At 31.4% G+C, this 19,039-nt stretch overlaps 1 protein-coding gene across 1 annotated transcript in view; it reads right to left on the bottom strand.

The window, feature by feature from the left end:
- Positions 1-11,042: 11,042 nt before the first annotated feature.
- LOC106717188 overlaps positions 11,043-19,039 on the bottom strand; it is a 29,938-nt gene continuing 21,941 nt past the window's right edge. The window contains exons 6-10 of the mRNA XM_045686215.1: positions 18,738-18,800; positions 15,241-15,324; positions 12,145-12,286; positions 11,698-11,814; positions 11,043-11,323 (exon numbers count right to left, since the gene is read on the bottom strand). Of these exons, the coding sequence (XP_045542171.1) occupies positions 11,259-11,323; positions 11,698-11,814; positions 12,145-12,286; positions 15,241-15,324; positions 18,738-18,800 (471 nt within the window). The 3' untranslated portion in view covers positions 11,043-11,258. The remainder of the gene's footprint in view (positions 11,324-11,697; positions 11,815-12,144; positions 12,287-15,240; positions 15,325-18,737; positions 18,801-19,039) is intronic.

The following is a 19,039-nucleotide window of genomic DNA, read 5'->3' as shown; positions in this document are numbered from 1 at the left end:
GATTATTGATAAACATAGTTTGATTACGTGTTCGCGTACTACGAAAGCTCGTATACTAATGAATAGTGGATACCAACGTATTGGACAGCAGCGTTTGACGACTTCGTTTGACGACTTGTTTCCAGGTCAGTTGAATTTCTATCCATTCAGTGAACAACGAACTGTATATGGAATAGGGGTACCTATTTCAATACACAGAGTTACTCTATAATTTATTTTGTAAAAAAAAAAGCTTTCCCTCAATGTTAGCAAGTAAAATTTATGTAAAAGTTGAATATAAAACTGTTAGTTTTATGACGCACAACACAATTTTTAAGGAAGCCTAATAGAAATCAAAATCACGTACACATTATTTTGTGTTCGTCACACAGTGCACCTTTTTATCAGATTTTGAGTCCATAAATTTTCGACCGGGAACGAATATAATGTAATACATAAACATGTTTAGTAAACTCCAAAGACCTTGCCACAGTATCAATATTCGTGCTGTGAAAGGTGTCCTTTCGTGCCTTCTTCCCTAATACGATGTAATGAATACAAAACAAGACAAAACAAGCAGATTGTTCACGCGAAATATCAGACTTCCAGTAATAGCTTGTTCGTATCGATTTTTTGAAATTCTTTGAATTCTTTCCTTTCTTGGAATAATTATAGCTAAAGACTTTTTTTCTGTATTGTTTTTTTGTATTACTTGATTCTGTGACTGTTTTGTTCCCAAACGAGGAAAAAAATGTTTTTGTGAGTGATTTCTTAACACAAAAATTTAATTTTTACTGCATTATTAGTTATAAAACATAGATGTTAACTATTTTGCACATGTTGATTTGATGAAAGGGTACGATTAAGTTTTTCACAATGAATTTATGTACATCGTACTTTTCTCCTGGTGTTCACTATTGATAAAATACTTATGGGATTATCTGAAGAATATATCTCGAGAACTCGATGCATTTTAAAATCTTGTACCCAGTGGATATATCTCTATTACTTTTTCTCCGTAAAGCATTATAAATGCGTCCGTATGTGTGATAATGTTATTGATGAATGAGAGCTTACGTATTGGCTAGACTGCAAGGAATATAATGACGTGCTCGGGAATACTTAAGTGTTTTTCCACACGTTCGGTCCTTTATAACCACCTGTAGGTGGCTTGACCAATTTTAATACTTTGAGAGTTAGTAATTAGTAAAAATTATAGACACACGGAACGAGTTAGACGTTGATATTTTGTTCTTATTACTACCGTCCGTTGTTATAACAAATTAGTCGAGTCGATGTAATTTAGTATTATGTGGCTCATAGCCATTATCTCAATTATTCTTTTTTAAATCTCAAAACTTATTATTGTCCGTATTTCCAACAAGCTATTACTTCGTATCTTTTATCTTATAAATAATAATAAAAATATTTCGAATCGATCAACATTTTATAAAAATAAACAGGTTATTTCATAACCTGAACCGTGATCCTCAAATGTGTTATTGAACTGCATAATCTTAATAATATTTTAAATGATAATATTTAGCTGGATGGATGGATGGATGTTTGTCAGAACAGCTGCATGGATCTCGCTGAAGATGATATATTTAATTAATTTGAAAGAACTAAAATACCAACTTTTAAATTTTTTATATGCATAATTCTAAAAAGCAGACTAATAAAAAAATGCCCTCTATTCTCATTTCAAATAAGTTGCGTGGACATCGACTGTGCACTTTTTTCACGTTATTGAATCTATTTACCTACAGAGACTGACGGCAAATTTTTGTTATGGCTAGCATTCCAGTCTTACACAATTCGCTTACTGTAAGTTTCCAGTGGTAAATCATTCGTTTTGTTCAGGCATTCGATTGTTCTGTGTGATATGTTTTTGTACATATATATGTTTTGTAGTGGATATTCAATGTTACATACATGGATATCGTTGTCGATTATTGTGAGTGATTTAAGATACATATTTAGAATTTATTGAATTCATATATTATTTTTTTAAATCTAAGCTAACAAAAGTGCAAGCTGCAATCTGATTTCTTAAAAATAGTGAAGCAATCGCTGCATAGCCATCTCCAAACATGTTAATGGTATCAATGCGTTGCCTACACAGAGGATGCGAACAGAAAGATAATATTTCCCCTTCCTATAAGTCTCTACCCCCGCTGAGTCCAATTTCCTTTCGAATTTTTATTGTTATGATAGAGTTAATGTGAATTCGTAAAACATATTAACGAAGTTATATAATATATGTAGTGTTATACTTACGATGATCAAGTTTTGAAATACAATCCAGTGGAAGTAAGGCGTCGGGCCCCGATCAACATTTCATGCATTTGAATCGTCGCCTGGGAGTGTATTTAAATCATATCATATATACGACAGTAGAGGTGAAAGAAACGTTATTCCATTGACCGTTGGTTTCTGAGACCAAAATTTCTGTGTAAAATATATTGTCATCCCTGTCATTACAGCATCAATCACTCGTGTTTTGTTTCTAAAAAATATGTACAAAATACATTCCAAGTATTGCTCACATTTTTAGCTACGAGATACTCCATATGATTATTTGTACGTTTATATCAAGACGTATTCTGGGTATATTATTAAGATCATTATCTCTACGGCCTAATACCTCTAACTGGAACTGGCGAAAAATATTCACAGGATTTTTATTCCAACTTCACGTTCGTAGAAATCTTTGTAATCCTTAAGTACTTGTCACAATAATATTACCATCCTTCTCTTCCTCTTTGAAAATAGTAGAGATAACAATAGTGTTCTTATACTCTACGAGCATGTGCTACGACAGTTGAAATTCACAGTTAAAATTTTAATAAATTAATAACATTTTAACAATATCTCTAAAGCTTTACTATAAATTTCGTATATGTCGTGTCTACACCACTTTTCTATTTAAATTACCTTTACTTCCTGCATATGCTATGGTTGCGCGGGCATTATTCAGCAACCACTGAGCATGAAATAGCCCTTGCGAACGAGTAACATGCGCTGAGCGCATAGGTGTATAATGCGACGCAATTGGCTCGGTAGGTGAAAGTGAAACTAATGTACAAAAGCACATAAGCAGGCCCCTGGCCAATGTCAATATTGTCAGATCCTTCTCGGACCTCTTTGCCTAGGCTTTTGATATTTTATGGCGTAACGGATTATAGAAGATCGCATGCGTTATGAAAACGCGTTGTAACGAGAAATTGCAGAAGTACTTGTGGAGACATATCTTAACTCTATCATAGGTAGTTCCATTACAATACCGTTAGTTAGCCAGCCAGCTCGACACTTGACGTATGAATGATAAGAGCCGTAGGCATTGAACACAATACAAGATGCCTTAATCAATATAGTATTGATATAGTTGCTGTGTAAGCTATCTGCAGTAATATACGTGACATGTAATCATCATCATCATCAGCTCACTATACGTCCCCACCGAGGGGCTCGGAGCCTACCCCAATTTAGGGGTGACTAGGCCATAGTCAACCACGCTGGCCCAGTGCGGATTGGTCGACTTCACATATATCATTGAATTTCTTCTCAGATATGTGCAGGTTGCATCACGATGTTTTCCTTCACCGTAAGAACGTGGGATAAATGTACATATGTAAATCGAAAATCGAAAAACACATTGGTACATGGCGGGATTCGAACCCAAGACCTGCAGATTGCAAGTCAAGTGCTTAACCCCTGAGCCACCGACGCTCATGACTCGTGACTTGTAAGATTAAGCTAAACTCCGCATTGTAAAACGTTTTTCGAAACACGTGTCGTCATTTAAAGGCCTTGTAAACTTACGGTCAGGGCGCACTGTATTGTGTATTATTCTAAAATACATGTTTAACCCTTTGACCGCCGCTGATTTATATTATTGACGACATGTATCACCAATAATGAGGTTCAGTCTAAGTACCTAATTATTGATTAATAAAGATTGCATTTCGCAAGACTCCGCACAATAATGTTTCAATAACCATGATTTATCAAAAATCGGTGCTGGGCGATATTCACAGTTTAAAAGGGTTGACGTTTAAGCTAAAATGCATTTGAAACACTGTACAAGTGTTTTATGGCAAGGCCCTATATATTTTTAACTTCATACTGATATCTTCATTCAACTCTGGTGTTATTAAAATCAATAAATATATAAAAATCATATGCTATGTTCATCTTTTTCAGATGATATTATATAAAAGTAAACAGTATCGTAATCCTTTAATATTTCATTGATTTATTTTAGAATGGCAACTTAGCAAAATACGCATAGTATTTTAATTTTAAAGATTCATAAAAAAATCTCTTTTTATTTTGATTCTATCTTAAATATTTTACAATTTCAATTATGGTTTATCTAAATTCCACTCTGAAAGTTGTAAAGTCAAATTGAGTCATTATGAAATTCCGACAATTCTCAAATCAACCAGACGTTTTCAGTACGACACCTAATTAAAATGAAAAGTTGGAGTGATAGCTATTTATAAAGTAAAATTTCGCGGGAATATAATTAATATGATTGCTTGTTAGAATATTATTAGAAATAGTTTTAAACATATCGTCAAAATGTAATCGTGAGCTTCCATTGCCAAAAAACTTATACCTCAGGACTTCACTGAAGCAACACTGATCATCATCAACATCTCCCTGGCTTAATTCCACTTACGAAGGGTCGGCGCAAAAGGTTTAATAAACCTTAATGTTTTGGTTTAATTATTACAACCGGCCGCCTACCTTTCGCCCACCCTATTTGGGTGTAAATACAAAATTAAATTATCTTTTAAAACAAATATGTAATATTAAACTAAACAATCTTACTTCTTACTAATATTATAGATGCGAATGTTTGGATAGATGTTTGTTTGAAGATATCTCCGGAACGGCTCAATGGATCTTGATGAAATTTGGCACAGATGTAGCACATATGCTACTTATTACGTTTTTTAATTTAAAAAAAGTTATTTATATCTTTTTTTCAAAGATCATCGGACAACAACATATTGTTTTTTTTTTTTTCATTTATCATAATAAAGTCACTGTAAGGTGCCTAGTATTTATTTTAATATGTCTGTTAAATGTAGAAAAAGATGATTTACACCTTTCATTTTGAAAAAGTTAGAATTTCTGTTTTCACTATCTGAACATAATAGAGTTTTAGCACCGTAATTATGTGTTATAAAACCTTAGATAAGCTACCCTTTGAATCCATTACTCATATTCATATATTTTACTTTAAGAATATACAATGTATTTTAAAAATGTTAATAAATTATTAATGTAAAACTACTTAAATTCCATTTAAGTAATACGATACATAATAAAATCAATTACTGACGAAAGATAGAAAAATAAAATTTGTTCAAAAATTCTGTTACCATTTTTGTTCATAATTCTATCAGTGTTAAGAAAATTCAATCCATGTATAAAATTGCCATTACTCTAAGATTAACTACTTACGTACATTTTAAAGCAAGATTTGTTTTAAAAAAACTTTGTACAACGATTTAAAGAGATAAGTGTATGAAATGAGATTTCGAGCCACTTTACTTAATATGAAAGACGGAGATAAATTAATCTTATATAATACTGTCTGCATGCTTTTAGCTATTTATTAAGCGTCAATGTCAATACAGAACCCTTTTAATATAAACTAGGATTTTTAAAAATTCATCAAGATTTATTTTTCTTTAAACAGCCACTTGTCGGTTTTAAATCATATCAAATCTAAAGCACATTGATATGAAGGGAACACAGAACCCAGATAACTTGAGATTCACATATTGAGTCTGTTTTAAGATGTTTTGTTATTGTTTTCTATCTTCTTTTCAATTTCCATTCGACTAGACGCGGTTTCAATATAAGTTTATTGTAGATTTCTCAGAAAATCATACTGAGGGACTACTAAAGACTGAGACACGAGAGAGGCAGTTAGTGTTGGAAAAATCAATAATTCTCTCGACATTGTTGCCAATTATATTAGTTGAAATAAAAAAATAATAGGTTTTCATATTTATTGAAAAAACATGAAAATGGTATACTTTAAGTTTAGAATATTAATATGAAATATAAATAGAGTTTTACTAAGATAGCTGTTCCGATCCGCTAACGCACAAAGCGTGGGCGCTCAAAGGATATCCCCTTCCGATAAATTGCACCTCGCGTGTGTGGTCGTTATTACAGTTCCACTCTGCTATCTAATACCCTTGTGTATCAGCGATGATATTGGTAAACCACATACTACAGAATTATACAACAACATTTATAAACACAGTTAATTGCTTCAATTATAATATAGGTCTTATTTTAGTCTTTTTCCCACCCCTCCCTTTTCTTATAAGGAAATGATTCGAAGGGGAAGTGGATTTGATGGAGGAGTGGTATAGTAAATATTCTGTTTCTGTACGTCTCCTCCTTCGTCGATTAAAGGTAGGCAGCGGTCATGTGGCCGCTTGATCGTTTGCAACTTTATAATATAAAAAATCATCAGAACATAATATTATATTACAAGCTATTGTCCGTGTTTAATTAATAAATGCGTATGAGCTAATCCAGACTGTAATTCATTTCTCTGTTAGAAAATGACTCCAGGTCCGTTAAGCCTTTCTGAAGTTAAGTGGTAAATAAAATCCATCCATCCGAATGCACGTATAATATAGTATATTAAGTAAGATAAGGTTATAATTGATTTTAACCGAAGTTAATGCAATAATTTTTAAAATTATTTCGTGCTTTGAAAGAATAATAATACTTAAATCCATAGAATCTTGATGGTACTAATAACATGTTTATTACAATAATTATTACAATACAAACAATAGAGTAGACAATATGTAGTACCTGTGGTCCAAGTTCATATTGTCAATTGTGGTTGCATGCAATATCCGCATCGGATATCGGAGTCTATTTGTAGCACCAGTTAAGATGACATAATTAAAATCGAATCTATCATCCAACTATTCAAATAAAATTCAGAAATTGAATTCAGTTTTGCAATTATTTTACGATAAAGCGTAGTTTGGTTTGCAATTTCATTTTATTTCAATGAAAACGCACTGCAATTTAAAGCTTAATTTGTAGCTATTCGTTTAAAATCGCAAAAGTAGGTTAGTACTTTTTGCATTCATCTAGTCCACACTTGTGCTTTTTATGTCGTAAAAGTATTAGGTAATATTAATAAAATAAAAAGCTACGTCAAAAGTATCATTGTTTTCATGTAGAATAGGTGTCAGTACATTTTAATGTAAATGAACTAAGAGAAAACATGCTCATTGTATTTTTTGTAGCAGAAAGATTCTCCATCGATATTCTCACAATTAAACGCATCTTTGTTGATGTGTATAATGTTGAGATATATATATATATATATATGATAGTTTTACACAACTGATAAAGTTCAAATAATAAGGAACTAAATAATCTTTTTTATTATTATATTAATTGTGTCCTTACGAAACAAAGAGGAAGAAAATTAAGTATTCAATTTGATTGTTTAAAAAATCAATTGTTTCATAAATAAAGTGAAATACTTTCTTTTAAATGTAATAATTTGTGGAAAGTCTTTCTTTAACTTAGTCCAACTTGCCTATTCTTATTTGGCCCTTATTAAAATTATTTTTATTTCAATACAAAACTTGTATTCAAATTGCAGTTCCCAAGCTTACTTCGTTATATAAATAAAGCGTCTTTATAAATTCAATCCAACTTTATAAAGTTTTTATCTCTGAGTGCTCGAACTGAATGAGCCTAATTATATATACGAGAGTCATTGTCATGGAAGTTGGATTCCTAAGATTTACTGTCAATTTATTTCCTCACGAGAACAACAATTATTGAATTGTTTGAAAACACTTAGCTAATCATTTGAATTACTTACACGTGCTAAGATTGCTTTTAGTAAATTACGCTGTTATTATTAGCTTTTTTGTGTATGCGTGGTTTTTTTTTAAATATTTATATTTTACTCTCGCCTCTGTCATAAAAAAGGTAGGTATTATTGTACTTAAGTAGTTAACTATTTCATCTTAATTCTGATGTAGGTGGTTGCTTAGGTAGTCAGAGAGTACTCGGGAATGCATGGAAGTAATATTAGCGTTGCGCAATAAGTTTAGAATTCCTGAGAAGTATTATAGGTTTGGAATTACTAAGTACTATTAACATTACTAGCTGAGTACATTTCATAGATAATACTTGCTGAATATATAGGTCCGGTCCTTTCGTTTAGTAATATCAAAAGACGCTTAAGGGCAAAGCTCTTTAAAAACATATTACAAAAGTTAGCGGCAAACTCGACGACGATCAAGTCTCATTTAAACTTCAGAGAGAACAACTTCTTGTGTAACTTTTAACATCGGAGAATTTATCAATTAGCCATATTTTCAGATGTGTTAGTTTATTGTTTTATAATAGTTTTAGAATTTTATATGTTTTTCACTATATTATTGTATGTTGTTCAAATATTTTTATTTTTTTATCTGTTGATCAATTATCTTGTCTTCGTATTGTCTACGGTCGTAGAGACGAAGTTGAATTAATAAAAATAAGAAGTAGAGTCTGCAGTCATGCAGAATATAGTGGTGATTATTTTGAATCAATGTCACTGTGTAATATAAGCAAGGAGTATTCTTCGATATTTACTGTAAAGAGAGAAGGAATTTTAAATAAAACAATTGAAAAATACGGGCTGAAGCTTTATTGAAATTTATAAACAGAACATACAATTTGATTTGAATTATCATTCATTAATATCTGAGCAATACAATATTTCTAAGCATTAAGCATCGGTGGCTCAGAGGTTAAGCACTTGATTTGTAATCTGCAGGTCCTGGGTTCGGCCGCCATCTACCGATGTGTTTTTCAATTGAAATCTATTCGACGTTCTTATAGTGAAGGGAAACATCGTGATGCAACCTGTACATATTTGCGAAGAAAAAAAAAGGGCCAGCGCGGTTGACTATAGGCGTATAGTGGGCTGATGATGACAATATTTTCCAATAGTATATATATGCAAATAAGTAACCCTATCTCCTAAACATCAATATATTTCAAAAGGAAACTACGTTTTAACATTTCTTCTACTCTACGATCGAAATAACGTGAATATAATTTTTAAAATGACTAAATCTACGATATAACATTAGAATTTTAAAAGTGCCTTAATTTATATTCGTTTCTTACTCGTACACATCAAGATTTGATTTTAAAACATCAATATTATTTAAAAATTCTCAAACATTAAACACATAATTTGAAATTTCTTTAACATCTACGATATAATTTTAAAATGTCTTTAATATGTGAGTAATATGATTATATTTATTACCCAATGTCGAAAGCAAGCGACAAAAGCATAATGCGACGCCAATCTATGTTTACGTCACATTCGTAAATGGTCGCGTTATATGCGCAATCGCATCTTGTCGCGTCGGATTGTGTCGTATCGAATGGCGCCGTATTCCGTCGCTTACCTAAGACAGTGAGTTTGTTACTTAATCTCTAGTGCCTTTTAATAGGCTAAGTTAAAAATTTAAGCAAATTAAAAGTAATTGTTTTTTTTTTGGATTTTTTAAAATTTTGCATTGGTAAATCTTACATTTATAAAACGATTATGTAATCGAACTTGAAACATCTAATTATTAAACCACTAATGTTTGCGGGGTCACTTAAGCGTGAGGAATCGTCACGAACATTAAGTAAGAGAAAAATTTTAATTTCTGGTACAGTACAAGATAATAATGCTTGTCGTATTCTTTTCTGCCGTCAAACTATTTATAAATGCGGTCGGGGAATCATGAACTTTCGCGACACCCACAACCAAAGGTAAAGTAAAACGGCCAGTTCGGGGCTCATATATAACTGAAAAGTTAATCAATGGCCCCCAATCAATTACTACCCAGGGTCCAATATGAAACCCTTTGACAGTCTATTCGTACAAACGACTAAGCTTTAATTACCCTGTCCTGTAAAAAAGTTACACGTACATCCCGTCTTTGAACCAAAGATGCATCCGAACTACTGAAGCTTACAAATCTCTTTTGAAAATTAGTTATAATATCAATAAATATATTGTAATATAACTTATTTTCAACATTCCTTAACATTTTCTGACACCTCAAGCAATTTGTATTTAATCGAATATGAAATCTATTTTAGAGAAAAAATGAATCGCCGAAAACGATTTAAAATGCGTGAATGTCACCAAATACTGTGATGTGAATGATTAAAATAATGAGACTAGATTTGAGATCAAGTGATGTTAGCTTACTTGCAAGTTGAATATAAAATAAAATTTACTGAAAAAAAAAAATGGTAAATATATACTGGTAATGAATATTAGATGTATATAATTTAAAATTTAATTTATTTAGAGCAGTTCTGTTACATTATTTTTGTACTGTATTTTATTTTTTATTTTTTTTTTACAGTGAAATCTAAAGCGCTCTTTATTTGTACGTACTCTAAAATCGCCTAAACTATATAATTGTGAATTTATTTTTTTCACTTTATATTACTTTACTGGAAACGAAAAATGGATAAAAACTTTTTTTTTTAATTTTGTTACTTCTTTTGTACCAAAATTGGCTTTGCCAAAACACTTCCCAAAATATTTTTGGCTTGCTTCATACAAAAATATACAATTTTAGGATATCTTTATAAATCGTTTTGTTATACTTAAAAAAAAAAAACTATTTTTTTGAAAAATTTGTTTTTTTTTTATAAAATTTTGTCAAGTACAAAATTGGAAATAAAAAAATGTTAATTATCCTTAAGGCTCCAAATGATTTCATAATTTTGAATTTAACTGAATATCAAATAATTGAGATAATGTTAAAAGATATTCTTTCTTAATAGGTTTGTTATTGTCCCATGTTATACGAAGGTAGTTTTGTTACTACGTATTAAAATGTGGGAATTTCAGGACACAAACCACAATTATAAAGAGAGCTTAAGTTAAAGAAATGTTATTAAAGATTCAAATAAATGTAAATAAATACTTATATAATTAATGTAATAAAATAATTGAAACTTAAAATAATTATTTGTGATGATAAATTTTTGTGATGTTAATTTGGATTGATGGTAATCTTTGAATGAATGATTGAAACAAAGATATAAGATGTTTTCGATCACAATCCTTGCTCTGACTATAGATATGAGTCTTTGGTGTCAGTATCGGCGGGCGGTACACCGGCGGCGGACATCTTGCGGCGTTCGAGACGCGCGCGCGACACCGGCCGATAGTACTGCTCGCTGCGCCGCCGTCAGCGTTCCGGCGGAGGCGCCTCCGTCTCCAGCTCCATCCACAAAGAGCTGATTACACGTGCTTCTGCACAAAAATAGACGGCGCTGTTTTCAAATCTTATACTTTAACACTTCCTATGCCAACTCGTCGTCGACATCAAAGCGTCGTTGAACGTCTTACCCCTTGATCTTTTCCTAAAACCTACGGGTTATTGCAATCTCTTATCCTTAGTATAAATATATCGAAAATGTCTCAAAATTCCAAAAATTCTCTCCTATTCCTCACTATGGAACAACTGGTATTGATTAAATATTTTCCGACTAAATCCTCGTTTTAGGTAACGGTTTTAGGAGAATGGGGTAATTATTCTGCCACATTAAAAATTTTAAGCAAAAAAACTAGTTTGCCTAATCTCGCTATGTATAAATATGAATATATTCCTATGCCTACTATCTTACCAGGTTTTTCTTCAACAGTTGGCGGTGCTTCAGTAGTTTCTTCAATACAGCTCCGATCATCGGGGAACTGTACGTGTTTCTTTACTGTCGAGCGAGACGTCTTTGAAAGTACGGAAGCTGGCAACAAAAATACGTACGTATAGTATACGTGTACGTATAGTATATACGTAATCCTAAAACATTGAGAATATTTGTAAACAGTTTGTTAGTGCAGTAATATGTTTTCTTTTAGTCTATAGGTATGTAGTGTTTTTGAAACATATTTCTTGAATACATTCATTTTTTGTTCTTGAAACAACAGGTATATATACCCTTAAAGGTTGGCAACATTTGCAATTCCTCTGGTGTTGCGAAAGGCGAGCGTTATGATAATTAATATTAGGCGATGACATCGTTTCCCTCTTCTCCTAATAAAAAAAAAATCATACGGTGAACTCTGATACGTACCAATTTTCGTTGGGACCTCGGAATATTCCTCGGGATCGCATCGACTCGGTACTGGTCTGCCAGCAGATCGACGACGGCCACTTGGTGCCGAACTCGTGGTAGTGGTGAGTGGGGCCGTCGCCGTGTATTGCACCGACGCGAGCTACGCATTGTTACACGATTAAATGTTCTACAACTATAACCTACATAACCTAATACTACAGTATTTATACTCTAGTATAGTAATCCTTATATCACTTCGGTATCTATAGTATAAATACTGTTGTATTTAACATCATCATAACAAATTAATCTATCTCGTAGCAATTATTTGGATGCAAGTATTTAATTTGACTGTTTTGCGCGTCAATTAGAAAGTATAATCATTTAAAAGTTTAAGATATTAAACTAGTATACAATTCACTTTATATCATCAAATCTGAATTGGAAATTGGTAATTATTTGTCTTTATTCATATTTTTTTGAATATTTGTAAAAAAAAAACAAACATCTGCACAATCCTCTCGTGTCGTTAAATAGCTATGTCCTTGTATATATAGGTAGTTCTTTATTGTTTTTGATTATTTTGTAACGTTACCAAAATTGTCTTGGACAGAAAAATCATTTCTGTGTTTTTACTTTAATTTGAACAGAAATGTTTAATATATATTTATTGATGCTACGAAGATAGATTAAATATAATTAATTCGCCAAATATTATCGCTATACGAGCCTCAATGCTAAATAACCTTTACATTCCATCAATAAGTAACTAAATTTAATTATACTTAAGCTCTTTTCTATTACAATTCTTCGCAGACATCTTTTTACACAAATTTTCAATTATTTTCTTTATAGTAATATTCACTATGAGTTTTTTTTTTACTTTAGCTTTGTTTTACAGAATCGTATTTTATTACAATAAAAAGTATAAAAAACATTGTGAACTTTTAAGCTGTATCCTCGTACAAACTTTCAGTACTGCAAGGCTGAATATAAGTCTTGGGAAGCATCGAGGTTCGTATAATCTAATTCTAATCTCTAACTACATACAACTTTAAATGCAAATAAAACAATAAATAGTAATTTCACATTCATTGAAGAAAAACTTAAATTGAGTTGTAATTAGCAAAATAATTTTAAGGATATATAGATACACGTTTATATAAATAAATATATATATACATTAATTTAATATATATACTCATATGTGTTGATGTATATATGAGTATATACTTTAATTAAATCAATCCAACATGGTCTAGATTTTAAAATTAATGTGCAATAATAACATTATGCTTTACCAAATTCCAATATCAAAATATTTGCGGCAAAGTACTCTTTTTTTAAATTATTACAAAGCATTAGATATCCTTATTTTAACTAACAATTTTGAGAAAATAACTAAAAAAAGTCAAATTGGGTCGCCATTTCTTAAAGACATGCCCCTGTTTACTTAATTTAGGCTATTAATCAAAACGAAGGATACATTAAGTTTCACCGATTGTTATATTGCCAGTTGGATTAATTTAAAAAATATAAACAAAAAATATAGAACATATACATTTTTGTATGCGTAAATTATGCTTACTAGAGAGCCGTCTCTCTTGTATGACGGCGAACTCTAAAGATGTACTATAAACAAATCAAAAGTACATGTTATATAAAATATCCTATTTTAAAGACCACCTATTTTTACGGGACAAAATATAGATATATAACCAATAGATATCTAATCAGGAACAAGAAAAGTGTGGCGAAAAAAGATCTTCGTAATTATTATTTTTTTTGGTGTAAATTTCCTTAGTGTTATCATTAACTATAATAACAATATAATAACAAAATGACAAAAAACTTTATAAAAAAATGAAAAAAATCAATTATCGATTCTAGAATAGTGGTTAAACTTGGATAAAACACACCATCTATTGGTTATATTTCCACGAGATAAGTGTTTTTAAATTAGAAATTTATGCAGGTACTTCGAGAGAGTTTTTGTCTCCATATCAAACTATGGTCTATCATAATTTGAGATATACTACATTATTAATTTGATATAAAATGTTTAAGGAGTGCTGGAATAATTATCTATTTGGCTGAAAAGTCTTTATGCTTCATATAAATTTAACCCATCGAAAGTGAATATATGTTAATGTAGACTACATTTAAAAAAAACTAATCCGTCTCATTTTAAAAAAGCTATTAATTTTAAACTAATATTATAAATGAAAATGTTTAAATGGATGGATTTCTGTAAGAAGGTATCTCCAGAACGGCTCAACTGATCTCGATGAAATTTGGTACAGAGTAGATGGTAATTGGTACAGATGAAAAACATGGACTGAAAGAACACATAGGCTACTTTTTAAGTGTTTTTTAATTCCGCGCGGCAGCTAGTTAAAAATATAGTTTTAAAATACTTTGTTGTAATACTCATTACGTACGAAAGCGCCAGTTAATAGATTAAACATGCGTCTTAATGATGTGAAAGCAAATTTGTATTAAAGCTTTATTTTGTTACTGCAGAAAGAAGTTTTTTTTTGAATCGGCAAAGGCAAAAGTAAATAGCAGTATTTAGAGTTATTACGTTCTTGTTAATATTCTAATGTAAGTTAATGTATTAGAGATATTCCCTCATTAAAGTCAGTATCAGATTGCATTAGAAAGTCCAAATTTTAATAGTTTTTTTAAATTAATATATTAATACTAACTGCTTTAGTCAAAGAAATACAGTTAGGCGCTGTCTAGTTCAACACGTGTTTCAACACTTTGACCGCCGCTAATTGATATTACGGACGTCGAAGTGGTTATAAAAAACATTGTTTTACCCTTAAATATGTATAATATATTTACCACAATAACATTAATGTCTAACATCAGCGTGCGATAAAATGGTTGACATAGTTTAAGATAAAATGTAATTGAAACACTGTCTAAGTATTTCTTATTCATAGGCCCATAATATTTCTGTAAGTTAATGAATAATCAGTATTCTTTATACTATTTATATTAAAATTAATATTTTTATAATAAGACGGATAGATTTACCTGAATTATTTTTTCTTTCTTAACATTCGCCTCATTTTATCTTCGTAAAAATAAATTATCCATACTTACACGGTCGTTGGAGTCGAAAGCGGCAGTACCGCGGCCAGCAAGGTATTCTTGGAACTGGGAAATTACGCAGAGCATCGTGTAAACCTAAAAGGATACAAAATTGTCATACCCACATTATTAAACATATTAGGATATTGTAACTATCTTTGCTCATTCTTGAAAGAAAGTACGAATCATTTATTATATATTTAAATCTTCTAGTTACAAAGTGTAGCTGAGTCAACTTACGCTTTTTTATTGGTATTCCAAAATATTGTAGTTACTACCTTCACACTTTACAGGTATCTTTATATACCAATTTATATACATACATTACTATATATATTTATATAGTAATGTATGTATATATAATATTTAAGGTAATATTATAATAATATGCAATAATTGTGTTAAAAAATGATGCGATGATTCGAGGGCTCTTAATTTTAACGTTTTTTAGGGAAATTAATCTCTTTCAATTTAAAAACTCGATGTAAGTTATGACGAGTTTTAAACTTGATTTCCCCGGAGTGGAGGAAAACATGTTAGGAATTGACAACTTTTTTTTATAGATTTTATTTACTGCTATAGTTGACAAATTGTGAGAGTATGATCATAGTTAATTCCGTCAGATTATATCTAACTATGAAAATAACTCACAAGTCAAGAGTCGGCAGTCAACTGCTGTTACAATTCAACGATAATGTTGTGGCACTTATTGTACAATTACAAGGAGGTGCAAATAAGGTCTTGTCACAGGTGGGCACAGTTAATCGAAAAGTTAACTTCGTTAATCGTTAATTCGTTAATTAAAAAATTAACTTCGTTAATCGTTAAAGCGTTAAATTCTCGAAAATTTAACGCAAGTTAAAGTTAATCGTTAACAGTTAACCATACCAAAATATACATACTAATTTCACACTTACTGTGGCGACACTTTTTTAAAATTGTAATTTGACTAAACATTTATAGAATGTACACATTAGTATTAGAGACAAGTATGAATGCATTATAGTATATTTCATTACGAGTGCGGAAAGCCTGTCATTTCAAAGAGTTCCGACAAATGTCTACCCGAGCCGAGGCGCAGCCGAAGGTAAGGGTTGACAGTTGGAACAAGTTGTAATGACAGTTTCCCACGTGTACTAAACAACTATTTTTAATACAGTTGCGAAAAAATGAAGCAATTTAATAAAATAATAAAAATACAACAAACTCAACTAAGAAAAATGTTTGGAAAATGGCGCCAACCGTAAAGCAATATGAACAGAGATTTTTTTGTTTTCTTCACCCATTCTGGGTAGGCAAAGGGAACTATGCCCAAACAGCCAAGTCTTCAGTAGATTATTTTTATTGATATAAAATGAAAATGAAATTTAATGAGATGAAATAAAATGAAATATAACCTAATTCATTGAATCAAATCATTAAATCTGATATTGTAACAAATTAGGAGCTTCTTTCTAGAAATATTTGCATGTATCATAAAAACTTCAATGTTCAATTTTTGTGTAAAAACTTCGTGGTTGGTTTTTTTAACAGACATGATTTTGACAGTTGGGAAAGAGAACGCACGAGTTTGAAAAAACTAAAGAAAAAGCATTAGTAAAAAATTGATTTAATACAGTTGTTCAAAAAGTGGCGTATTGCAGGGACGAAGAGCGTTCGGAATGTTCGGTGTGTGTATTACATACTCGTGCTTTTATATACTCGTACTGAAATATACTATTTCGAACCTTCTTTTGATTTTGTCCTTTTGGTCACGTCTTTCCCGGACGCCCTGATGCATCAAAGTTGCACGCGAACTTCACATATATCAATTATCAACTCGTTCGTTCATCATTCGAGTCGCCGACAGTCGCCCAACATAGTTGAACTTAGGAGCATGGCGTGGCACGTAATTTAAACAAGATGACAGCACGTCTCCAAGTTTTTAATTTAACGATTAACGGACTTTTATTAACGGAAGTTGAGTTTAACGGAAGTTAACAAAAGCGTTAACACTTTTTGAAGTTAACTTAAAAGTTAATCCGTTAAGCAAAATGTTAACTTCGTTAATTAACGATTAACGGATTAACGAGTTAATGCCCAGCTCTGGGTCTTGTATTATGCTTTAATAAGCACTGGGTCAGATTATTTTGTCTCGGATTATAACACGGTTACACGACATACAACAAAGTCTCTCATAACATAGTTAAATTGATTTATGAACAAGATTGTACTGTATTGAATGTACGCAGGACGTATGCGGGGTTGCGGTCAGATTCCCATCAAGCAGACAATATGCAATCTATTTCAGGCGTATTGAAGGGTGAATATGGGGAAAATCACTATGAAGGAAATAAAATAAGTCGAAAAAAGCTCTTTGGATCAACATTATTTATAAATATGAAGCGAACAGATATAATATCGTATGGACATCTGATCATAAGGTTCACGATAACGGTTGAAAAATTCGAATATTGTCATGAACCATATTCTAGCAAATTGCTCGATTTTAATAGGAATAATAGCAAAAATATTAGTGAATTTCAAATAATAATCTGCTTTAATTTTACCATAAAAACAAAATAAATTAACTTGAATGTTTTCTCCATCGCATATATTGATATAGACTTTGTTACATTTATACGTAATGTTTTCCCTGAAAAAAATTGTACTATACAGACTTAGAGAAAATCATACTGAGTATCAACTTTAACTTCAACAAAACTACATTTTTACTTTTCATACCCTAGTCATATATCAAAGCGCTAATTAATATGCCTAGTTAAATATAAATACGTTCCGTCTACCATCTAGTCCAAAAATCCGCAAATTTTAAACTATTCAAATAAATAGTTTAAAAGTTACGAGCGTCGAGAATGTCTTTGCCGGCGCGCTGTGTTAACTACTGCGACAAACGTAAAAAGTCATGCATGACGTTGTTGAATTCCATACGAACAAAGCCTTAACTTTAGTTTATAATTTTTAATGAATATATTGAATACAAAATACTTAACAACGTTTTACGACAGATTTGAGAGACATACTGAGACATACTTTTTTACACTTACTACTTTGTTACACTTATTTTATTAAAATAATCATCATCATAAAAGAAGCCATTCCGCGTTCCGTCTGATGTGTGTGGTAGTCTGATTAGTCCTCCTTCCCTTTCCAACCTTTTCTAATTAGGAAAGGGGAAGTAGATTTGGCGGAAGAGGGGACGCACAGGAAGGGGAAATATCCTCTTTCTGGGCGTCAGCTTCTCTGTTGATTAATGGTAGGCATTTGCGGATGTCTATGGGCAACGGTCGCCTAGCTATTTCGGCGAATCCAGGTGGCCGTTTGCTCGTTTGCCACCTTTTTATATAACAAAAAACACTGGGTCTGCTTGGTTGACTATGGCTCAAAACATTTACATCGTTTTATAATAAGTTGTACAATATAAGAACCTGCGTCCTTTGAAGACTTCCTCTGGCCTAGTCACTCACGGCTGCATCGCCTTAATAAATTAATAAAAACTAAAAACTTACGTTCAAGACGATGATGAAAAAGTCGAGAGTGAAGAGGAAAGCAGTTATTGGATTGAAGTTAAGCTGTTGAAGAAAAAAATCATATTAATGAACTGTTAAAAATATACATGTGAGAAGTTATTATATTTGTATTGTTAATGTATTGGTGGTTAATTTATGTAACAATTGACACGGGAAAGAAAAAAAAAATTGGACCACGAGTTTATCTTTTGAATAAAAAATTAGGTCGCGTTTGTCGATCCACCGCATTTTCAACTTAAACGGTTACCATATCTACAAATAGTACGATGTCACCAATCAAA

This window comes from Papilio machaon, chromosome Z (genome assembly GCF_912999745.1).
Source record: "Papilio machaon chromosome Z, ilPapMach1.1, whole genome shotgun sequence".
In the NCBI taxonomy this organism is placed as follows: domain Eukaryota; kingdom Metazoa; phylum Arthropoda; class Insecta; order Lepidoptera; family Papilionidae; genus Papilio; species Papilio machaon.
This window is presented reverse-complemented; position numbering and strand designations above follow the sequence as displayed.